This window comes from Notamacropus eugenii, chromosome 1, assembly GCF_028372415.1.
Source record: "Notamacropus eugenii isolate mMacEug1 chromosome 1, mMacEug1.pri_v2, whole genome shotgun sequence".
Classification (NCBI taxonomy): domain Eukaryota; kingdom Metazoa; phylum Chordata; class Mammalia; order Diprotodontia; family Macropodidae; genus Notamacropus; species Notamacropus eugenii.
In genome coordinates, this window is record NC_092872.1 from 126778609 (window position 1) to 126803111 (window position 24503).

Below are 24503 nucleotides of genomic sequence, written 5' to 3' on the forward strand. Positions count from 1 at the left end.
TGTGTGATTACTGATTTTAATGGACCCACAAAAAAGATATTGTTGCTTTGTTTTGCTACCTGATGTATTGGGTTTTGCTGTTATCTGCTAGATTAGTTAGGACTAGATTAGGAAAGGAAAAACACAGAACAGTGAGCAAACTCAGACTGAAGGAAAAGGCTTCTTTTAGAAAGTTCTGATTTATTGTAGGCTTTTAGCAAGATTTGAATCAGGAATATGAGTAATTTGAAAAGCTTGGTGGAAAAGTCTGAGATAGGGAATTGGAAAGTGGGCCAGGCTAGTTGCCACAGCCCTGGGGACATGAGGCCACACCTTTAACTCTTCTTTTTGATCCAGGTGGTTTGGCCATATTGCATGCTGGGACCTGTAGTTCCTCAGGCAGTACCTCCATGTTAAAAGGCATGTTAGAATGTTATAGTCTGTATTGTGTTCGCAGAAGTGTGCCCTGTTAAAGACCCTTGGTGGATATCAACATGCTTTTCTTGGTGGTAGTGCTGTAGGTCTGACTGGAAGGAAGTTTCACTCGCGTGTATGTGTATGTGTGTTATGTGTATGTGTATGTGTATCTCCTTGGATCTTGGCAACAAACTGTAGGAAGTGGAGTGCAGTTTCATTGTCACTATTTGACTTGGTTTTAGAATTGGTGCTTTCAGCATTTGGGTCTGAGAGTGGTGGTACCTGGAGGAAAATTGGAAGGAAGAGAAGTGGGATCCTGAGAACACAAAATGACTTCAGTTTTGTTCTTCCCTAATTTTCAGTAGTAGGTATTTGGTTTCCTGCGAAGGAGGAGGACTCTTTGTGCAGAATTCTTATGTTATTTAACTTGAGTTTAATACATTTTTATACTAGATGTAATTAATGAGTTAAAAGTCAGGCAGCATGTGGGGGCTTTGGGAGATTTTCAGGTTTAGGAAATGGACGTTTTTCTAGAGTTGTTGGTGGTGATAGGGTGTTGGCTGTTCATAGGGTGGGGAGAGAATAAGGACTAGGATGTTTGTATCAGCATTTGGCTTGGGACCTTTTTTAAAAAAAGTTCATAATAACTTACTTAGTAATGATATAGGTAATGTTGAGGCCTTCTCTGGGTTGATACGCAACTGTGATCCATTCCCTTCCTGAGATTAGAAGTCCTCTGTGTCACAAGGAACTTCCCTGAAGGATCCTGGCACTCAATACTTTTCTCTGTTCAGCCTTGTTGAGGTAAAGAGGTAGTCTCTGGTTAATACCGAAGAGTTTAGCAGCATGGGAGGAAATAGCTTTTGGTGTGTGTTCCCTTCTTCTGGCTGCTTCTCTGGCTGGCATTCCTGGAAGTTAATCAGGGTGAAAATTGCAGTTAGTCATGTCTGGGAGGCACCAGAGGCTGACCCTGAGGCTCTGTAACCCAGCTTCCAACTAAGCAGGACTTTTCCCTAATACTACCTAGGCATTAGTTGCTTGTAAGTATTGTACGAGTTGGGTCTCTATGAGTTTTTCTTCTCAAAGACCTAAAGGAAAAGGCCTAGCTCTATGATGGACCCGGCTCCTGCTCTTCTCTCTTTTCTGGAATAATTCCTTAGTGTAGAAGGGCTTTTTCATGGCTCTGTTTAAATATAAATTCAAGGGGTGTGCCTAGCTCACCAGCTCAAAAAGTGAACTTTCAGGTTTGTTTCTGGTGCTTTGGCTTCTGTCCAACACATAGCTGTGGTTTTAGAAGTCCTAGTCCCTATTTCAGCAGTGTAAAGATGATGTGTGAAGTCTGTTATGCCTGATGAAGAACTTTCTCTCTGTTTGACTTGCATGCTGCAATGGCTCTTTTAAATTCCCTGCTTGTGTGCTGCTTTGTCCTCCCTTTCTCAACTCTTCTAGTTCTTGATTTATCTTGTTTCCTTCCTTTCCCTCTATTCCCATGCTAGCTGAGAACTGGGATTTAGGCTAGACTCTACAACTACCCTGGAGCTAAGTAGTCTAATTAATATGCATGAGGTGTAGCAACCAGTATCCATCTTTTTGTTTGGTTGGATGAAGTTTGGGGACTCTGCCTAGCTCAGCCAGCCAGCCCCAGTCTCTGCTATTTGCAGTGGCTGGGGGTAGTGTTAGAACTTGTAGACTGTTTTAGTTAACATCAACTTGAGCGTTTCTAGTCAAACCTTCTTAAGGAGACCACCTGCCTTCCACAGAAACGAAGTCTTGTTAGTAGTTTGTCTTTGATAGCTTCCGATACTTTCTATCCTCTATACTGATGCTGAGAAAACCTAGCATTTTAGGTTGGATGTACTTTCTATAAAAGGAGGTTTCCTATTTCACTTTATCTTTCTTTTATACTTTGGTATACATCATACTTGAATTCATATATTCTTAATATTTATTTGAGACAAGTAAATTCTGATGTTCGATTTTTCAGCTTTAAGTCTAAGTTATTACTCCTTCAAGCATGGTTTTAAATGTGTACATACATACATATGTATGTATATATTTAAGATCTCTTACAGCTTTGATTCTGTGATCTAGTAAAATCTGTAGGGTTGGAGAAGGTGCCTGAGGAACTAGTTCAAGTTAAATTGTGAACTGCTGCTCTTTGAGAGTGAGTTCTTTTCATCTACCTGCTTTGTAAGGAGGAAAAAGTCACAGAAGCCACAGAGTTTTGGTTTGTTTTTGCTAAGACCTGTTCCAGGTTGGGAGAGAATGCTAAACTGTCAGTGCCTTGACCAAGCTTTGTCCTGTTGACCCGTAGGTATAAATTAGAGCTAGAAGACACTTTAGGGGTCATCTGAATCCAGCACCTTCATTTGACACATGAGAAGATTGTGGTCTCAAGGATTTAGACAGCTTGGCCAAGGTCACATGGCTAATGCCTTGATCAGAGGCATCGGGACTTAATGGGGGAGAGAACTGAGTTGGGATCCTGGCTCTGTCAGTTCAAGTGCCTTTGGGCAAATCACTTCAGGTCTCTGCACCTGTGTTAAAATGAGGGCATTTGACTATATCAAGGTTTCTTAAATTTGGAGATTGTGAAGTTGATTTTTAAATTTTTTGATAACTGTATTTCAGTGTACCTTGTTTCCTTTGCAGTCCTATGTATTTTATTTTATCAATTTAAAAACATCATTCTAGGAAGGGGGTCCATAGCTTTCACTAGATTGCAGAAAGGGAGGCCCATGATACTAAAAAAAGGTTAAGAATTCACATATTATGTGGCTGCTAAGTTGCCTGCTAGCTCAGTCTATGACCCTGTAAGTGGCAGATCCAGAATTTGAGCTCAGATTTTTTTATTCCAAATCTAGTATTCTTTTTCACTGCACTACTTACTATGCTATCCCAAGTGCCATACACGTGATAGGTATTCTGTTTTATGAAAAATTAATTCAAAGTGGCTTATAATCCTATCATGACAAGGTGATGTTTGAGGTAGGCCTTTTCACTTAGATTTGTTCGTTGTGACTTTTGAGGGAAGGACAGTTAGGGAGACCCAACAGTGTCTGAGATCATAGTATGTAAATAGTGGCAGAAGCATAAATGCAATTCAAGTATTCTGACAATAAATCCAGCATGTAGGTCTGACCCAGTTATGTGTGGTAGACCTTCTCTGGTGATTCAGTGGACCTCGTATCAAATTTTCTTTGTGGTGTCTTCTATCCATCCCTGTTTTCAAGCTACTATTACTCCAGGGCCTCCTTACCATCTTTACATTGCCCTGGCCTTTGCATCCAGAGAACCTGACTGCTTGAGCTTCCCTGCTGAAATGCGCATATAACACTCAAGGGGAAAACTTTGTTTCTTTAATGTGAGAGGTGTCTAGGTGAGCAAGGCTCAAGGGGAAAAGAGGGCTCTTTTCCATTAAGCGTAGGGACTGGAAGAAAGAGGTTAGGTTTAGACTCATCCCAGAAAAATACCATGTGGTGCAGAGTACTGTAGTACATGGATTCCCAGTTATCCACCCTGGGAAAGTGGTCCTTTTCTGGAGGGATAGCTTAAAACTCTAGTGAGCCTTTCCCCACTTACCTCTTAGGAATAGCTTTGTATTTCACTTGAGCAGTACTTTGTGAAGATACTAGGTGTGTATGGGAGAAAGGAGTAGATGGTCGGCCCTAAGAATTCCCTAGATCTGCTCCTAAAGTTTGGGTGGAAATATATGTGGAAATAGAGGTTAAATGACTCTCCAAAGTTCTCCTAGATTAGGTAGTTGTGGAGTTGGGATTTGAACTCATTATCTTCTAGCTCCAGGATCAGTAGCTTTGATCGCTGTACCACACTATCAGAACTGCAAGTGGGTCAATCTGACTGGAAGCTAAAGAACACAAGGGAGAGTGTTGCATAATAAGCCTGGACTTAAAAGTCCAATAGAGGAGTTTGTACTTTATCCTAAAGTCATGAGAAACTGCTAGAGCTTCTCAAACAAGGGGACAATGTGACTATCACTTTGCAGTTGTTTGGTGAGGGAAGGGATTTGAGACAGGGGAACTAATTAGGAGACTTATGGTAATCCTCATGAGAAGGGCAAGGTGGTGGTTGTGAGTGGACATAAGGAGATGTTTGAGAGAGAGGTAGAAACAATAAAAATTATTGTAGAACAATAAAGTTTAACAGTTGATTGACTGGGAGGGGAATGAGGGAGAGTGAAGACTTGAGGATGATTCCAAGGATTCAGACAGGGTATCTGAAAGGATGGTGGTGAGCTTAACAGAAATAAGTAATATAGGAAGAGAGGAGGGTCTGAGGAGAAAGACGGGCATGTTGGGTTTGAGATGCCTTTTGAATTCACAATGTCTTATAAGCACGTTAATGATTTTAACTCTTGAGTTCCAAAAAAGGATCTAGGAGTCATTTAGAGAGATGTTAAATTCATGGAGGCTGAAGAGGTCAAAAAGTGATAAATAAAAGAGAGACAAAAAAGAAGGAAGACACTGTACAGAGCCTTGGCGACACACAAAAGAGAAAGAACAGAGAGGATTATTCATTGAAGGAGACTGAGAGGTAGCTATATACACATAGGAAGGCCAGGAGAGAGCATTGTCACAGAAACCCAAGGAGAGGTATCCAGGCATGGAGGATGGTTAGTAGTGTTAAGTGCTGTGGAAAAGTCTGAAACGTTGAGGACTGAGAAGAGGCCATATCACATTTGGCAATTAAGAGGTTATTTCAAACTTTTCAGAGTATAAGCTTCAGTTTAATTGTGAGATCAGAAACTAGAATATAAGAGATTGAGAAATGAGTGAAAGGAGAGCAAAGGACATGGAGACAGGGAGTATAGTTAAAAAAAAAAATTGGCAAGAGCTAGAGAAAGATATCTTGAGGGGATAGTAGGTGAAATGAGGGCTTTTAAAGTGTTAGTTATGCTCATGCGTATCACCTTCTGGGAGCTTTCCAAGCAAAGAAGTCCCTTCTTAAACACCTCTTCTAGTACTGTTTAGTTCTATGAATTTAGAGACTGTGTTTTGTTTTGTCTTTGCACAGTTCATTTCACCTAGTTGGCATTTGAATAATGGTTGAGTTGGATTGAATATCTCTAACCTACCAATACTTCCCTGCACTAAAAAAAACAAAAAGCTTCCATTAATTTTTCCCCAGCTTCTATCTGTTGCCCCATCTTTCTTTTTTACTGCCAATCTGCTACAGAAAAAGTTTCTTCTCATTGTATCCAATTCCTTATGATCTATTAAATTATTAACACTTTATTGATGTGGCTTTCTTTTTCCTTCTGTCTGTAGAAGTTGCTTTTCAAGTTTACGGTTGACCTCACTGACTAGACTTCTTTCAGATAACATATGTACATTTATTCATGATACATAAAATTCTTTTCTTGGTGACCTGCTTCATTTATAATCTCTACGTAGATTACTTACAAATTTTTATTTATTGCCCTAGCCTCTCCTCTGAGCTCCATACTCATATTTCCAAATGCCTACTATCTACCTCCTATTGAATGTCTCACCAAAACTCAGACTGTTCGGTAGTGAATTTATATTCTTTTTTTTCCGAAACTCCTTTTTTGTTACACCCCTTTTCATGTTAATTAATGGCACCCCTATTCTCTGCTTTGCTGTCTTGAAACTTCAGTCACCTTTGTCTTTTTTTAATTCTCATTTTGCACATCTGATCACTTGTGGTGACTGGCTTATGCTACACTCTGAAACCTGTCATCTCTTCACTTTCTACCATCCTCATTCAGATCCTCATTACCTCTTGCCTAGATTAATGTAGCAACTTTCTAGCTGTTTGCCCTCCAGTCTCTTTTTGCTCTAGTACACACTACACCCTAGTACAATCTTTTGGATAGATTTCCATTGCTAAAAAACTTTGTGGCTCACGATTGCCTATTGAGTGAAGTCTAAAATTAGCCAGGCATTTGAGGCCCTCTACAATCTGATTTCAGCCTAGCTTCCTTGGTGTATTTTGTGCTACTTCCTTCCAGAAATAATAATGATAGCTCACATTTACAAAGTGTCTTCCCCTCAATCCTGTGAGTTAGTTAAATTCAAGTATTATTCTTGTTTTACAGATTGGGTAGGTGAGAATGAGAAAGTGATTTGCTCAAGGACACATAGCTGATAAACTTTGAAGTTGACATATAAACCTAGGTCTCCTGGTTCCATGTCTGTTTTTTTCCTTTATATCAGGCTGGACCCCATATGGTCCAAACAAACTAGACAATTTGTTGTTCCGTGATCTTAGTTAATACACTTTTTGTACCTTGCTGAAGCCATACCTCTACCCTTCCCCATCCCCACCTGCTTGTTCTTGAAATTGGTGTTTTAACTTCTCCATGAATCCTTCTTTGATTTGAGTTCCATGGTAGTATACGTTTGTATAGTGCTCTCAGGTTTTTGAGGTGCTTTATATTCAAATATTCATTTGATCACATTCAATGTACTATATTTTTTAAAACCATTCCTAGTGAGTGGTTTGTATTAATTACACGTGTTTGTCATATTTTTCTTACTAGGCCATAAGATTCTTGATGGCAAGAATCTTAATTTTTGTTTTTTGTTAATTTTTTGTTAATTTTTGTTTTCTCCATAGTACCTTTCACATAGACAGTACATAGTAAATATTTGTTAAATAATGTTTCAGAATGTGGCTGTTGGACTTTAAGCATTGTCCACTTTTAGCTGCCACATTTACCTGAGTGATGGACAGATATTCCTTATTATATGTTAAAGCTTGTCTCTGCTAACATCTGTAGTTGTTTGAATTTTAGCCACTTAGATTTAAGATCTAGCTAATGTCTTTACTCAAATGTTGAGTATTTGATTAATTAAAAAAAAGTTTCTGTTGTTGAAATATTAGCAGTTACTTTGCTTCTTAACCTCTGCATTGTCCTGGTCAGAGGAAGTACTGTTGAATCCCTGTGGATAGAAACATGCTTTAACAAACTGTGACAAAAGCAATCACTTTGAATAAGCCTGCGTACTGAAAGTGTTCAATAAGATAGGGGAAGCTGCAAAAGATCAGTCTGTATAGGGATAATAATAGGACACATATAAGGTGGTGGTATGCTTTGTTAGGAGGGAATTGTGGAGGCAGGTATTTTGGCTTTGACAATTACTTCCTAGGGCAGATGGTATTAGAATCCACAAAGAATGGCCTACATTTTGTCCCAATAATTGAATAAGTATCTGTGCTGTTTATGTATCGCTTATATCAAATTGTTTGCCTTTTTAGTGAGGGGAGAGTGCAGGGAGAAAGGGAGAAAATTTGTAACTCAAAATTAAAAAAAAAAATTAAATTTTTACATGTAATTGGAAATATTAAAATGTGCCAGCTCAAATAGGGGAAAAAGTATCTATGAGTGAACTATGACTGAAAAAGTAGTGATTGAAAACACAATTAAGATCACTGTTCTTTTGGGAAAGGGAAACTTCAAAAACATCCATCATAGTCATCTTTAGAAAAAGCCGAATTATGAACAAATGTGAAGAAAATTGGAATAAAGTATTACTCCAAAAAAAACCCAGTGACATGTTATTATATTACTATGTCAGTCAAGGATCAGAATGACTATCAGGAATGGGAAACCTGCCACAGGTCCCTTACCTCTGGACTAGATGCTGGGTGGGGATCCCTATCCTATCACATCTTGCTGATTGATGTATTAACAGTTCATGGAGAAAATTGAATGATTTCCCAGTTAGGAAAACCTGTAAAATGTGGTACAACGTATAGAAAGAATTTGAGGTGCACATTTCAAGAATCTGTGATTTCATCTAATTTTCCCTGTGACAGTTTTTGAACAAGAGGTCCAGTGCAGAGACACAGACATCATAGACTTATGTCTGTTGGTGACACTCACTGAAAGAATTTATCAACTTCCTTTTGTAATACACTTCAACCAACTTTGACTTTGCCCGAACATCCTACCATCCAACCCACATTTCTCTATCTTGTCCAAAAGGTTATAGTGAGAAACTTTGTCAGATACCTTCCTAAATCATCGTGCTATGCTATACCTGTAGCATTCTCCCTTAACATGTCAGCCCAGTGGCACTGTCAAAAAAAGGGAATTTTATTTTGGCCTGATCTGTTCTTAGCTGGTAGTGATCAAAGTTCCTGGGTTATGGCAGTTCACTTGCAAAAGCAAGGAAAATAATCCCTTGGTTATATCATTGCATTTAGTTATTGGGTTTTAACTCCAAAATGGGGTCATAAAGAGGCAGACACAACTGAAAGTGACTGAACAACTTAATCTTCCCTTCTCATCACATTTTATATTTTATAATTCTGATTTCCATTTCTGCCTTCTGTGGACTGCAATTAATAATAGCTGACATTTGCATGGCACTTTGAGATTTGCAGAACACTTTACATACATTATCTCATTTTATGGAAAAAATATTTTTTCCCTGTAAAATACGTAGTACTACCTGTGTAAGCACATACAGGCATTATCCTGCATGCATTTTACAGATTAAGAAACTGAGAATTAGAGAGGTTAAATCAAAAAGCTTGTAAGTGTGTGAGACATATTTTCAGACACAGGGCTTCTTGACTCCAAGTCTATTAGGCTATCTGCTGCTGTTTGTTTTTAAAAGCCCTTTATCACCTGACTCTATCCTACTCTGTCAACTTTTTTACACCTTCCTCACTTCCGTGGTCACTGGCCTTCCTGCTGTTCCTCCAAAAAACCTTTTTTTTTGCTGTCTCCATGCATCTTTGCTGACCATCTCCCATGCTTTAAATTTTCCGTCATCTTACCTCAGTTTCCTGGGTTCCTTCAAGTCTCAGTTCAAATCCCACCTTGTTCTTGAAGCCTTTTCCCATCTTCCCCTTTCCCTCTGAGATTCTCTCTGGTTCATCCTACATATATCTAGTTTGTATGTATTTGTTTGCATGTTGTCTTCCACATTAGGTTGTGCATTCCTTGAGTTGAAAGCATAGACCGTTTTTGCTGTTCTACATATCCCCAGTGCCTGGCACATAGTAGGTGTTTAATAAATGCTTATTGACTGAAATTATTGCTTTAATTGCTAATAACAACCTCTGTTCTGGTCTTAATTGACAAAGAAAATATAGATGAGTCACTGTGACAAAATAAGATCTCCTTATGCGTTTTGAATCAGCTCAAAAGTGAAATTATTGAAATGATAGAACTTTCAGCTTTGGAGGGATAAAAGATAGTTCTCCTCGGAAATTAGCAGATTTGGCATGTGATTGATTGAAGAATTCAATTCAATTCAGCAAATATTTAATTGTCTATTATTTACAACATTTTGTGCAAGGTCCTGAGTGCAATGCAAAATTTAGATAAGACATAGTTCCTGTCCTTGTGGAGTTTGCAGTCAAGTGAAGGACATGCTACAGAGTCCTTTGTAAGGCTGGGGAGTATGGGGAGAACCAGACCTAGTGGGGAGAGATCATTACCAAGTGAGACATAATATGCCAGGATCATAATTTTAAAAGCCAGAAGGGACTTCAAAAATCACCGAGTCCAAACTTATTTTACAGATGAGAAAACTGAGACTTCAAGGTTACATAGTAAATGACGAAGCTAGAATTTGAGCCTAGGTTTTTTTGATGAAAAATAGAGCACTTTTTCAGTGTACTCCCTTAAGGAGTAGGTATCATTTTTATTTCTTAGAAATTCAAGTGAAGAGGGTTGATATTGAAAACATAGGTAAGGAAGGGTATGAACAAAATGATAGAAAAGGGAAAGTGTGGAACATAGATGGAAGAGGCAGGTCACTCAGTTTGGCTGTAGTGTAATGTACAGGGAGAATATTACGAGAATGGTGGTAGATAGTTCCAGATTCCAGAAAGCCTTTGAACGTCAGGCTGAAGAGCTGGAACTTTTCGTGATAGACTTGATTACAAGCTTCTGAGTGGCTGTGGACTATAGACTGCTGAGTTTCACTCCCATGTTAAGTAAAATAATGAAATCATAGAATTGTAAATTGAGAGCTTGAAGGCTCTTTAGAGGTTATCATTTCTGACCCCTCTCTTTCCAGATGAGCAAAACTAAGACACTGAGATTTTTTTTAAGTTACATTCATTTTTTAATTTAAGAATTGTTTATTTTTAGTTTTCAACATTCACCTCCATAAGATGAGTTCCAAATTTTCTTCCCCCCCTTCCCCTTCCCCCTCCCCAACACAGCATGCAATCTGATATAGGCTCTACAATATACATTCATAATAAATATATTTTCCTATCAGTATCAGTCATGTTGTAAAGAAGAATTAGAACCAATGGGAGGAACCACAGGAAAGAAGAAACAAAAGAAAAAAGGAGAGCAAATAATCTGCTTCGATCTGCATTCAGACTCCAAAGCTCTTTCTCTGGAAGTGGATGGCATTTTCTGTTGTGAGTCTTCAGGCATTATCCTAGATCCTTGCATTGCTGAGAAGAGCTTAGTCTCTCAAAGTTAGTCATCCCACAGTGTGGCTGTTACTGTGTGCAATGTTATCCTGGTTCTGCTCACTTCACTTGGCATCCGTTCATTCAAGTCTTTTCAGGTTTTTCTGAAGTCTGCCTGCTCCTCATTTCTTATAGCACAATAGTATTTCATTACATTAATATACCACAACTTGTTCAGCAAGCTAGTTATTTCTTGAAGTAGGATTTAAATCCAGGTATTCCTGACTGACTTCAAGGCTAGGATTATAACCATTATACCACATTACATCTCTCTCTCTCATACTAAATCTATACTAAAGGACAAGACCATTCCATATGCTCCTCATTTAAGCAGATATAACCTTTGTGGGAAAAGACACACAAAAAGTATGGTTTCTAGAAGGAGGTTTGTTTCCAACTATTATATGAATAAAGGGGAACCACTCCATTAGGACAAGGACTATCTCTTCCAGTGCTTAGCATAGTGATGTGACCATCGATGCTTGACAAATATTTAACTGAGTTGACATTATTTAGTTTTAAATGTCTTTGACAAGGTTTCATGCAAATTGATGAGACTTTAGAGCAGGAAGGAATCCCACAAATGGATGACTGAGGCCCTTTGCCCAGCACTCCTTGAACTTCAGTGTCTTGAAGTGGAAAGAACAATGGATATGGGGGTCAGAGGGTTTCAGATTCCTGCTCCCCTGTCATTTTGGCACATAGCCCTTTCTGGGTTCTAGTTTTCTCTTCTATAAAATGAATGTTGGACAAAATTATCTTTATGGTTTCTTCCAGCTCTCAGTCCATTAGCTTTATGATTTATCCAGCATCATACTTGTGAGTGAAGCCTAGGCTCTGCCCCTAGATTAATACATATTTATCTATCAAGTGCCTAGTTAAGTCAGTGAAGAAGCAGTTGTGCTTACTGTACGTCCAGGGCATTGTGCTAATAGTGGAGACAAAAAGTGAGACGATCTTCAGGGAGCTTATTTGTGTATACAGGCATGTACAAAACAGATCTAAAGTAATATTGCCCATGAAGAATTTAGCAGGAGTGTCTAGGGTTCTTTCCAATATACCATACTTGATAGCAGTGGATAAGTTTGTCTCAGTTGTGGGCAAATGTTTTGTTATAGATAGGAAATTAGGTTGGTAGACAAATAAATGGTAAGGATCAGAAAATCAGAGATTTAATGGGAATTTTGTAGATGACAGCTGAAGAAACAGGGAGGCAAAGGGACTAATTGGAAGTGATCAAAGGGCTCTTTTGAATGGTCCTATTTAGTGCTTTTTAAAATGATTTACAAAAGGAATTCTAGGCATTCATTTGGTGTAGGCCATGTAGTATAATGGAAAGAACCTATTATTTTGGAGTGAGAGGGCCTGGGTTTAAATCTTTGATGGGTTCCCAGCTTGTGTAACTCAGGCCAAATTGTTTGCAAAGTGAGGACTGGATGATGTCTGGGGTTCTTTCAAGCTCCAAATTTTCTTGTGCTAGGCAGTGTGAGTGTGTGCTAGGTAGTTCAAGCTATTGAGTATTTACTAAAGGAACATTTTGAGCAACTTTATGAATGGAAAGAAAAATGGTAGATGCATTTCATCATGGGTGAGTGATGAATTTGGGTTGAGGGGAGGGGAAGAATTCAAACTATGGGTATAGGATGATGAGAGCTGCTCGCTCAGGAATTATAAATTGTTCCTAGAAATTTTTCCAAAGTTTTTGTCAAGATGTTTGTTGTTATTAGGAAAGGTATCAGAAACAAACAAAAAAGAAAATAGACTATCCTTGCATAAAACTGTGGTTCATCAACTTCTAGAGCACTTTGTGCAGTTGTGATTGGGAGCTAGAAAAAATTAAAGAACTAATGATCAGGTGGATTGAAGGGCTACCTTTTGAGAAGATTAAAAAATTTTTTTTTCAGTTTAGGAGGACTAAAAAGAAGAAGTGAGATTAGATTCTCTAATATTCTGAGGCATGTAGATAGGTGAATACAGACTTATTCACCAAGTCTTAAAATTACACCATGGAAGTTTAAAGGAAATAAATTTTAGGTAACCACATGCAAAGTTAAATTATGTTGTGTAGCAAATAAATGCATAGAAATTGTTAACTCAAGAAATGCCACACACACACATGTATATGTATATATATATGGGATTTGGATAATATGAATTTTGAAATTCTATAATAGTGTATCTTTAGAGGGTGTGTGGATGGGTGTGTATTTTCCCATTTTCGTATTTGATGTCATAGTTCTGTGAATCCACTATGAGACACAGAATATCTAGATGAAGTGAACAGGCAGAATATCTAGTATGAGAGTATTTATTGACTTGGGTTCTTAAATAAGTGATTAGAGAAACAGGTTCAAATTTGAAAGAAGGCAATGATCTTTCAGATGCTTACTGTATTATGGGATCACAAAAAAAAAAAACCTTTTTGCAGAATCATCTACTTCTGAGGTCCTAAGAAAACTTGGTATAGGTCAGTAAAATGTCCCAACTTTTGTGAATTTGGGGTGACTGATTTTTCCCTATTGTTTCCAGTTATGCTTTTAATAATAGATAGGAATGTATCAATTTAGTGAATATTAAATGCCCATTAATTTCCCCCTTATTATATCCAGTCAATTTTAGGACAGGACAGAAAGTAGTGGGGTCGAAACACCTAGGTTCAGGTCTTACATCTAACTTTTACAAGTCTTTGACTTGTGAATGAATTGTTTGACCTTCCTGGGACTTACCTTCTTGTCTGTAGTATGCAGGGGTTGGGCTAGATACCTCTGAAGTCCCTTCTAGCTCTAGTTCCGTGCTCTCAGTGATCTTCTCCCCTAGATCTAGCCCTTTGTCAAAGGTTATTCTTTACTCTTTTCTCCCTCAACCTCATAGCCAATCAGGTGCCAAGTTTTAATTTGTGATATATCCAGAAAGTCTCTCACACTTATAGTCACTATCCTTTTGTAGGTCCTCATCACTTCTGCCTTGACTGTGGCTCTGACCCAATTAGTCTCTCTGCTTCTAGTCTCCAGAAGCGCTTAGAAAGAGAGGAAGAGAGAATGAACAAGTGTCAAATGCTGCATAGAAGTCAAGGATGGGGATTGAACAAAGTCCATTAGATTTGGCAATTGAGATCATTAGTAACTTTGAAATAGATAGCTGAATGAGTGATGAAATAGGAAGACGTTACAGAGGTTTTAGAAGAATGAGAAGCAGGAGGAAGTGGAAGCAACTGGTATAGAAGACTTTCTCAAGGAGTGTATAAGCTTTTAATGGATAACTATGGTAGTATATTGCATATGTTGGCAGATGAGCCACTGTATAGGTTATTACTTGTGAGAAGCAAAAGAAGGAATTCTGTTTCCACAGGATTAAAACCACTCCCAGATTTGAGTGATAATAGGATATAAGTCAGGGGTAACTGACTCTAATCAGAGCTGTGATCTACAAGAACCAGGCTTTTGATGAAGAGGTCAGAAGCTTGTATGCTTGCTTAATGAACTGTTTGAGGGGGAACATATCAAGTAAGACAACATGAAGTGGGCTGTTTAGGAGGTTTCATCGAGCTAATGGAGAGCAAGGGGGAAATTCAAATTGGGAACAGCATAAACGCTTGGCATTTGTCTGAGCAAATGCACTCCTTTAGAGAGTTTCCCATTGATTTGGAATGAATGTAAAATAAATGTAAAGAGAACTTTTCTGGCTTCACAACAAGTATTGTTCTTTCTAGAGCAAACATGCTTCTCACATTAACCAATTGTTTTTCTTTGTTATAAAGGAGGCATAATTGTAGGGATGGTGTGGTATATAACCAGAAATGATTTTGAAGTAATAACAAAAACCATTAATACAACTTAATTTTAAAAAGTAACGTGCTTTTAACAAATGTTTGAGTGAAGAATTAATTAGAAATCACTCCTTTCCTGGAATTCAAAGCATTTACGTATGAGTCCACTCTATATTAAATCACAAAGTTAGGCGTCTTTTGTACAAGATCTATATGCAGGGTCTGCACCTATCTTTATAATCTTTAAATTGCTCACTCTAGATGGAAATTGACCTTTGTTTCTTGACCCGCTGGTAGAAGAGCCTTAGTGTCTTTATTTTTTAAAAATAAACGTCTTTCAATCAATTGGTAAACATTTATTAAGCCCCTACTATGTATCAGGCTCTGTGCTAAGCAATGAGGATATAAAAAGAGGCAAAAGTTAGTCCCTGCCCTTGAGTAGTTTAAGATGAGACAATATGCAAACAAGTATATACAAAAACAAGCTATATAAAGGAGAAGTAGGAAAGGGATTTGAATTAAAAGTGGTTGGGGAAAGCTTCCTGTAGAAGCTGGGATTTTAGTTGGGACTTAAAGGAAGCCAGGGAGGTCAGTAGTTGGAGTGGAGAATAGAGAGCCTTACAGGCTCCTCTTAGTAAGTGACACATTGGATAGAACTCTGGTCCTGGAATCAGGAGGACCTGAGTTCAAATGTGGCCTCAGACACTAGCTGTGTGACCCAGGGCAAGTCACTTAACCTTGTTTGCCTCAGTTCCTCATCTGTAAAGTGAGGTGGAGAAGGAAATGGCAAACCATTCCAGTATTTTTGCCAAGAAAACCCCAAATGGTCTCAGGAAGAGTTGGACACAACTAAATGGATATGACAACAACAAAAGGAAGCCAGGTTGGTCAGTAGCCCGAGTGGAGAAGGGAGACCTTCTACCAATGGAGGATAGCTAGAGAGAATGCCCAGAGCTGAGAGATGGAGTGTCTTGTTCTTGGAACACCCAGCAGGCTTGTGTCACTGGATGGAAGAATGCATTCTGGGAAATAAAGTATAAGAAAACTGAAAAGGTAGGAGGAGCTAGGCTATGAAGGGCTGTGAATGCTGAGCGGAGCATTTTGAGAGAATAGGAAGCCATTGGAAAGGGGAATGGAGTGGGCCAAGAAGGGGTGTCAGGGGTAGAGTAACACAACTGGACCTGCAGTTTAAGAATACTGACTGTATCACTTTTGTGGCTGGAAGGTGGATTGGAGTGGGGAGAAACTTAAGGCAGGCCGACCCACCATCAGGCTATTACACTAACCTGGGTGTGAAGTGAGTTCTGCACTAGAGTGGTGGCAGTGTCAGAGAGAAGTGGGTGTTTTTGAGAGATGCTGCAAAGGTGAAATTGACAGGCCTTAGCACCAGATTGTATATGGGGGAGTAGAGTGAGAGATGGTAAGGAATCCAGGATGACACTTGGGTTTGAGCCTGTGGAACGGGGAGGATTGTGTTGCCCTCTAACAGAGAAGAGGCAGGGAGAGAGAATTGAGGGGAAAAGAAAATGAATTCCACTGTGGGCATAGTGAATTTAAGATGCCTGCTGGAAAATCCAGGATGTCTGAAAGGCAGTTGGAGATGTGAAATTGGAGGTCAGAGGAGAGATTGCGACCAGAAAGATAATTAAATGAGATGGTAATTAAATCCTTCCAAATTGGTGCGATAGAGGAAGAAGAGAAAACACCCAGGACATAACCTACAGGAATTCTGAAGAATACTTACAGTTAGAGAGTATGATAGGGAGGATCCAGCAAAGGAGACAAAGACATAGGAGTTTCTCCATATGAGAGTGCTTGTGGTGGGTACATTTTGCATGCTGTAAATGCTTATGTATTAAACTGAACAAAAATTGTGTTTGCTTGTCACAGGGGTGCAAAACTGCTCTTCTACCTCCACTCCACCCCTCCCCCCTTGTGTTGGCAGTTTGTTATATGAAGCAAATCAGGCCTCATAATCCTTTTTTGCTGAAGAATGATAGCATATGTAGACCACTGAACTAGGTATATGCATTATTCTAGGGGGTTTGACCCACACTGTGACTTGTGGAAACCGTTTTCTTATCACCTTGTCCTTAAATGATACAAATGGATGAGTCTTCCTTTCAAATGCAAGAAAGCTGAACTGCATCTGTTGTTTTAAATGGGTGTATCCCCCTTTGTGGGACTAAGCTGTTAACTGAGGTAGTTGAGATGATTCAGTTCCTTTTGTTACAGTAATTAATGAAAGTAATTAAGGGAGGGACCTGTTGGGAAAGTGATTGTTTCTTGATGGTGTTGCCTGTGGAAATTTCATTCCTTGGTGAGGTCTGCTGAAGTGTGGCCTGTGGAGAGCAAAAGGCCTGTTCTTCCAGCTGTGTAGCTTAAAGTCACAAAGAATGACTTACATATTATACCCCTCACCAATTTGGTCAGAGGATTTTAGACTTAGATACAAGAGGGACCTCTAAAGACCTGCTAGTCAAACTCCCTTCATTTTAGTGTATATTAGGAAACTGAAAACCTAAGAACTTAAATAATTTACCCAAGGCTACAAGTCTTAAACGTAGCTGTGGGGATATGAACCCAAATCCAGCTTGAGTAGAGTCTGTGTTGTTTCGCTCTGTCAAGGTGACTCAGCTGGAGCTCACTTAGTAGATGAGTTTAGAATAGTATTTAAGTTGAACAAAAGACAGTTATATTCCAGTGGTTCTTTGACAGTTTACAGGGTTATCAAGCCCTGCAGAAGAAATATAGTTTACAAGAAGAGATTTGCTGTCAAACAGGATGTAGGGATTTCTTCCCCCCTCCTCAACATGTCAAATTTAGAAGACAGATTCTAGGTATTCAAAAAAAAACCTCCAGCTTTGGTTATTCTCTCCCTTACTTTGAAGTTTCAAAGGATTTGAAGCTAGGTTGAACTTGAGTCTTAATCGACCCATGATTTTATGGCTAATGCCTTGAGGTTAGGAGTAACTTTAAAATGAAGAGGTGATGAAATTTCATCTGTAGGTCATGTTTGAAAGATAGCACAGAGTTTGAGAGAGGGAAGGACTAGTGTTGGTTTTCTTTGGCAATACTTCGCTGAATGTGGGCCACCTGTCATTTGCTTTGTAAGATCAAATTTACAAAGCCTCTCTCTTTTTTTTTCTTTGGAAAAACCAGTGTGCTCAGTAGCAGGGATCATAATCACAGTCTGTATTTTCTCTAAAGATTCAATTTTAGAACAAGAGCTTCGTGAGGCTAAGAACACAAACTTAGGTTTGCATTGTTTTATTCTCTTTAGCTGTGCGATTTCATTCGTTCTTTACTTTCCATGACTTTAGGAAGGGTCAGACATTGCCACTATATGGAGAAGCCAAAATTCTAAGGTTCCAAGAGATGCACTGAAATAATTTGCTTAAGGTCATGTTGATCTCCAGTGGCAGAGTGTGGACTAGATCTTAGCTTTTCTGATGTCTAGTCCAGGGCTATATCTGCTACGCCATTTTGCTTGCCTAGAAAAAAATATAAGCTATGAGATACTGACTAGGGGAACATGTTCTCTCACTTTCTTCTCTTCCCCCCCACCCCCAGACTCTCTCTGTCTCTCTCTCTCTCTATTTATATTCTGTACAATGCCTAAATAATAAAGTTTCCTCCTTCCAGTGTACCTGGTTTCTGTCAAATGAGATATGTGGAAAAGTATTTTGTAAACTTTAGAGTGATATGTAAATGCTAGCCAGCTAACAATTCACAGCTTGTAAGAAATAGGGTGGAGGCATAGGATTTTTATATTTAATAGACAGTTCCTCAAAGGGACCAAGTAGAGAGAACCTCTGTTTGAATTTCTCCAAAAATAAGAATTGATTATAGAATTTTTTTTTTTATGATTTGTAACATTTTCCCTTATAGCCTTGGGTGAAGATTGCCATGGTTCCTTTATACTTGTGAAATAGATGGTATGACTATCATCTCCATTTTGCAGATGAGGTAACTGAAACCTAGAGTTTGCTATTATCTGTGGTTACAGAGACGCTATAATGATTGGATTAATGAAGAGTGAGACACTTTAAACTGGAGGTTCTTAACATCAGGTCAATGGATTTCCAGGGAGTCTGTGGGTAGATTTCAAGGGGGGGGGGCGTCCATGAGTTTGGGTGATTTTCAAACTTTTTCTTTTCACAATTGGGTTTCTATTTAATTGACTTAATTTGTAATCCCATATATTATATGAATTTAAAAACACTTCTGACAAGGGGGGTCCATAAGCTTCATCACTTTCAAAGGACTCCAACACATACAAAAAGTTAATAATCTTCTTCTTCAAACTCTTCTTCCATAACTATTTCATGTACCTTCTACTTTACAGATTACAAAATGCTTTTCCTCCCAGTTATCCTTTGATGTATGAAGTGCAAGTATCCCAATCCTTATTTCATAGAGGAGGAAATTGAGTCTGAGGTTAAGTGACCTACTTGAACTTAATAGGAAGGTAAAGAACTATAGGTAGAGAAGAAGCATCTTCCCCCCCAAAATGAAATTACTCATATTTGGACATGTAATTTGATATTGGTGCCTTCTGGGCATATGTGGAATAAGTAAATGGAAAGTTTCTCAGTTGGAACACTCACGGAGAATCCTTGGTTATGGAATACATGCCTTCTGAGATTGATGTTGGCATGTTCCATGGCCTCATCTGGGAAAATGCATTGTCCAGATACAAGGGGCTTGTGAGTGTACTGGTGGTAGTGATTTCAAATTGCAAGCTATTTAGGCATAAAAACTGACTTTCAGAAGGAGTGCTAGGATAACAGTTTCAAGCTTTTGGTGTTGTGATGGATCACTTCATATTGACAGGAGTAAGTACTTCGGGGTGCGGTGAAGGGAGAGTAGAGTGATAGTTGTACATAGGCACATCTAGACAGAGAACAGCTTTTCAGTGATCTCAGCTGTACGAACAAAGCATAACAGGGAGAGGACTCCAGAGTCAGGTAGGTCACTCTGGTTGTTGTGCTCATTCCAAGACAGAAAGTGGATTATGGTTAGTCTGTGGGAAAGCGAACAAGGAAGGGAGGAAAATCTGTACGATAGTGTTTGTAAGTGTAAAGTGACTTACAGATTTTGTAGGGCATAGGTTCTCCCCAATTCGGCACTTTCTCTGCCATTGATGAAAGAGGTTAGTGCTTTTCATTTCCAGCATGTTACCACACCTCCTGGGGTGACCTCTCAGAGACTTGATTATTAGCTCTATAGAGCCAGGGATGCTTTAGAGAGCAGATGGGAAATAGTGTGATTTCTTCTGACAGGCTGATTAAAGAATCCTTGGCATTTTTACGGTAGTGTTTCTATCTTTGGAGTGTACCACCAGAATCAACTACTAAGTAGCCAATCCTATTGGAATTGGGAAGTTGAATTTTAGAAAAGTTGGAAAGTATTTCTCATGATACATCTTACATATTCAACATCATAGGAAGACAATAGCAATTCAGAAGAGCCTCCATTTCTATGAATTCTCTTCTGGCCTTAAAAGCCTGCTCGCAAACATGTATCCTGGTCACATTGGATTTCTGGATAGCTACCTAGCTTCCTTGGGACAGCTTCCTTATAGTTATGTTTTTCACAGTCTGTTCTCTTGCTGAGGTTGAGAGAAAGGAAGAGAGAGAGAGAGAGAGAGAGAGAGAGAGAGATTGTGTGTGTGTGTGTGTGTGTGTGTGTGCGCGTGCGTGCGTGCGCGCGCGCCATGAGCGTGAGAGTAAGAGAGAGAGAATTTTTCTTGTTTGTCTGATTGATGACAGTGTTTCTTGTCTCAGAGATCTCACTGTAGAACACAGGATTGAGGCAAGAGGAATTAAGGAAGTATGAATAATGCCTCCATGGAGGCAGTACTGTTTTAAATTCCTATTAACTGAAGCTGATTGGCTGAATCTTTTCTTAAGGTATGTTCCTTGAAGCCTGCCAGCCCATGCTCTTGGTGTTAGGTATTTTTTTTGTAGTTACTTGCATTTTTTTCTCCAGTGTTAGTTGTGAGTAAGATTGTTTCTTTTTTGCTTCAGGAGAGTCATGGGAAACATTTGTAGCTGAGATCTGCTCTGCTAGTAGAAGAACCTAAAAACATTTAACTGGGCTTTAGGTAGCCAAATCAGCCAACCAGCAAATCTCCATTAAGCACCTGCTGTGTATCAGACATTGTTCTAGGTGCTGGAGATACAAATGCAGAAAGGAGAATAATATAGATGATGTAGAGGCTCAAATAATTGAGCATGAGGTAGTGAGAGCAGGAGGGTAGGAATAATGTCTTGATGGCTCCATGAGCTGTGACCTGCTGGGGCCTGTATTGATTGAAGGAGGATTGCCAGCTGGCAGGGATAGTAGTATTGAGATTATCTGAGATGGAGGGAACTAATACTAAAGGATGTTGAATGCAAGATTTATCACAGAATCAAATTAGGCAGTTGAAAATGCTGTATTCTCCCTGGGGAAGTAGTGTGGATGCTGATTTTACCCCAGGGCTTATAGTATGACTTGAATGAGAAATACAAAGTTAACCTGTTTGTTTGTCTTGTCTGTCTTCATATATAAAATGATCCCTTAGGAAGGGTCCTTTCCATATGGAGACTTGCGGCAGGTTTCATTTTTTTTTAAACAACTCTTTTTGTTTTCTCTCTTCTAGCAATGATGTTGTCCACTGGGCGTATCCTGAAGATTGTTACAGGTCTGAGAAAATAGCTACAGCTGAAAATCGGAAAGCTGGGGGCAAGGAAGAGGCTTGAATCTCGAGGTGGGACGTTGACTCTAAGATGTCCTTGAGCAGTGGAGCCTCCGGAGGGAAAGGAGTAGATGCAAACCCAGTTGAAACGTACGACAGTGGGGATGAGTGGGACATTGGAGTAGGGAATCTCATCATTGACCTGGACGCTGACCTGGAAAAGGACCAGCAGAAACTGGAGATGTCAGGTTCGAAAGAGGTGGGGCTACCAGCCCCCAATGCTGTGGCCACACTGCCGGACAACATCAAGTTTGTGACCCCAGTGCCAGGACCACAAGGGAAGGAAGGCAAATCAAAATCGAAAAGGAGTAAGAGTGGCAAGGACAGTGGAAAGCCTACCCCAGGGGCTTCCTTGTTCACAGCAAGTGAAGGGGCATCTGGTAAGAAAGAAGCTCAGGGACGCTCAGGGGACAGTGCTAATGCAGGAAGTCTGGTAACTGCTATTGCCCCCAAGGGTTCAGAGAAGGCTGCAAAGGCATCCAGAAATGTGGCGAGCTCTAAGAAGGAGAAGGAGAGTAACTCCTCGAAGAGCAAGAAGGAGAGAAATGAGGGAATGGGGACTTGTTCAGAGAAGGATTCTGGGGTTCTTCAGCCTCTTGCCCTGGGAGGACGGGGCAACCAGTATGATGGAAGTGCAGGGGTGGACACTGGAACTGCAGAGCCACTTGGGAGTATAGCCATTGAGCCTGGGACAGCACTCAACCCTTTGGGAGTTAAGCAGGAGCCAGAGGAAGGGGAGAGTGAGTGCCGTCCACTGAAGAAAGTCAAGTCTGAAAAGGTAAGAGTTATTCACATGTGGTGGCCTGCATTATACTGACTGCCAAAAGATGTGTGTACTCCCTGAGAGGTCCATTTATTTGTTTATGGTTAACGGCCACTAAAAGGTCAAAGCAGCTGGGAGTGATGGTGTGATTTTGTTCCAAGTTGTGTGATTCTCTGTGGGTTCTTTAGATAGCATGAGCATTTTAGGAGCAGAGTTTCTCTTCTTAGACCTAGTTACTTTCCAGAATATAATTCCTTTTGGCTGAATTGGAAAACATTCCTTTACGTTCTGGAGTCAAACCTTAGGTGTTCATCAAACCTTCAATGAGACCCAATTTCTTCTCTCACGTAAGCTGTAGGAAAGGGCCAGAGTAGGAGCTGGACTTGGATTAGATGTATGTATGGATTGAAAATGTGGATTTCTAGCAAGGCCAAAAGTTTTGTGGAGACTAGGATGTGCGTTCTGTTTCTAACAATTCAAAAAGAAGAGTGGGAACAGAGGACCTGAAAGGCCAGAAAATATTAGCACCGTATGTTGAAGCCGAGGCTGGTGATAACAGACAGATCAGGGTTAGGTTTTGGAAGAATCTATAAATGGGAATAACAATGTTTGTGCCCCAGAGAGAGGTGTGTGTGTGTGTGTGTGTGTGTGTGTGTGTGTGTGTGTGTGTGTGTGTGTGTGTGTGTGTGTGTGTGTGTGCGTGCGCGCGTGCGCGCGCACTGAAAGAACTTGGTTCCTGGCCAAATGTGTCCCATTCTGGAATCCCTTTTTCCCTTGGCATTACTTAGTAACTTACAAAGGAAGGTTTCTTTTCCTTCCAGGTGAGCTTGGGAGATGAGCCTATAATCCTGGGAAGATCTGGGAGTTCAGTTCACAAAGAGGACATCTGAGTTTGGGGGTCAGGCTGCTCCTATACCTTACAGTTTACTGCACAAAACAAAAAGAAAGTTGTGTGCCATTGACTCCTGCTTCCCTGTTCTGTGCTCTGTTCACCTTGTGCTTTCAGCAGATCCAAGCAGATGCAGTCTGAGTTGGTTTCTCTGTGATGACATCAGCTTCAGGAAGCTGTGCTTATTTCCATATGTGTATAATCAATAGATGTTGGATGTGTTATGTCATGGTGGTTGGTGCCCTTTTATTACCTGGAGTCCAGTGGGCACTACCCTTCTTTTGCTAGAAGCCCAGACCAATATAACTTGTCAATATTTGAGCCTCTCTGATAGTAGGACTACGAATTTCTCTCAGTAATGACACTTTTCAGTGGCATCTGCAGTGGTTGAGGTATAATTTGTGCTGTGTAGATGCTTCAGTGCACCTCATTCTTTTCCAGCCTGAGTACTAGCATTATTTGTCTGGCTGTACTTGTGTTTTGCCCTTTTCTTTAGGGCCACATGGTTTTTATTGTGTTGGAATGTCCCAGAAGTGGAGGAAGTGCTTATTTTTGTTCTAGACTCACTTGTCTGTTCTGTGTAGCTGGCTGTACTCCTACTGTGATCTTGTTAGTCAGGAAACTCTTGCCCCACATGTTCTAAATTACTTCTGGAAGAGTTGCAGAGACCAGTTCTCCCAGTACTGAAAAGGGCCTCCATCTTCCTTTCAGCTTGGATCGCTTTGCTGACAAAGAGTTTCTGATGAGCACCTGTGTAGTACTTGCAGAGTTGGTCTACCGTCCGTGTATGAAGGGCTCCAAGCAGGAGGCAAATGTAACCCGTAATTGTGTTGAAACTGTCTGGGTGGCTGCTGTCCAGGGAGTGGGGCCGAGAGCAGCTGTACATCCAGCTAATGACATTCCTTGTGCCAGAGAGATTTAGCTTTTGCTAATATAGCCAGTAATGAAAGTGCCTAGCCTTTCAGTGAGCCTATGAGAACAAGGTTAAGGTGAGGATTTGGGGAAGGGCCAGGGTGGGGGAAATGGAACACAGAGCAGCTAGACTTCAGTTTCTGGAAGAAGGATACAATTGTTAGAGCTTTGGAGGCTAATGGTTAGCTGCAGTTTGGCACCACCATGATGAGCAAGTGACCTCTTCCTCAATTCAGGCTGGGTGTCTGCAGTTGGAGGTGGCTTTTCGCAAGCTTCTCTGGCTTTTAGATAAACAATTATTTAAATAAATATGAAGAAGTTGCTATGGAGATAAACACAAAAGTACAGGAAGTGAGAGCATTTCTGGCATAGGAGAAGGAAAGCAGGGCTGAAACACAGTCAGAAGTTGAGGAACACCTGAGAGAAAAGCCAAAAAGTAGGTAGTGGAGAGCTGCTTCCATGTGACACAAGAGCTGGCACAGTGTTGTGCACATAATAGAAACTTAGATTTTTTTTTTTTTGGTTGGTAAGATAGCTTACTGGAAAATTTTGACAGTCTCTTTGAAGTTCCAACCCTCACCCCATCCCCCAAATTCTTCAA

The 24503-nt window shown here is 39.9% G+C and overlaps 1 protein-coding gene across 3 annotated transcripts in view; it reads left to right on the top strand.

The window, feature by feature from the left end:
• ZNF609 (zinc finger protein 609) overlaps positions 1–24503 on the top strand; it is a 230449-nt gene that overhangs the window by 7675 nt on the left and 198271 nt on the right. For all 3 annotated transcript variants that reach the window (XM_072613752.1, XM_072613739.1, XM_072613746.1), the window contains exon 2: positions 21243–22116. In XM_072613752.1, the coding sequence (XP_072469853.1) occupies positions 21370–22116 (747 nt within the window). In that variant the 5' untranslated portion in view covers positions 21243–21369. The remainder of the gene's footprint in view (positions 1–21242; positions 22117–24503) is intronic.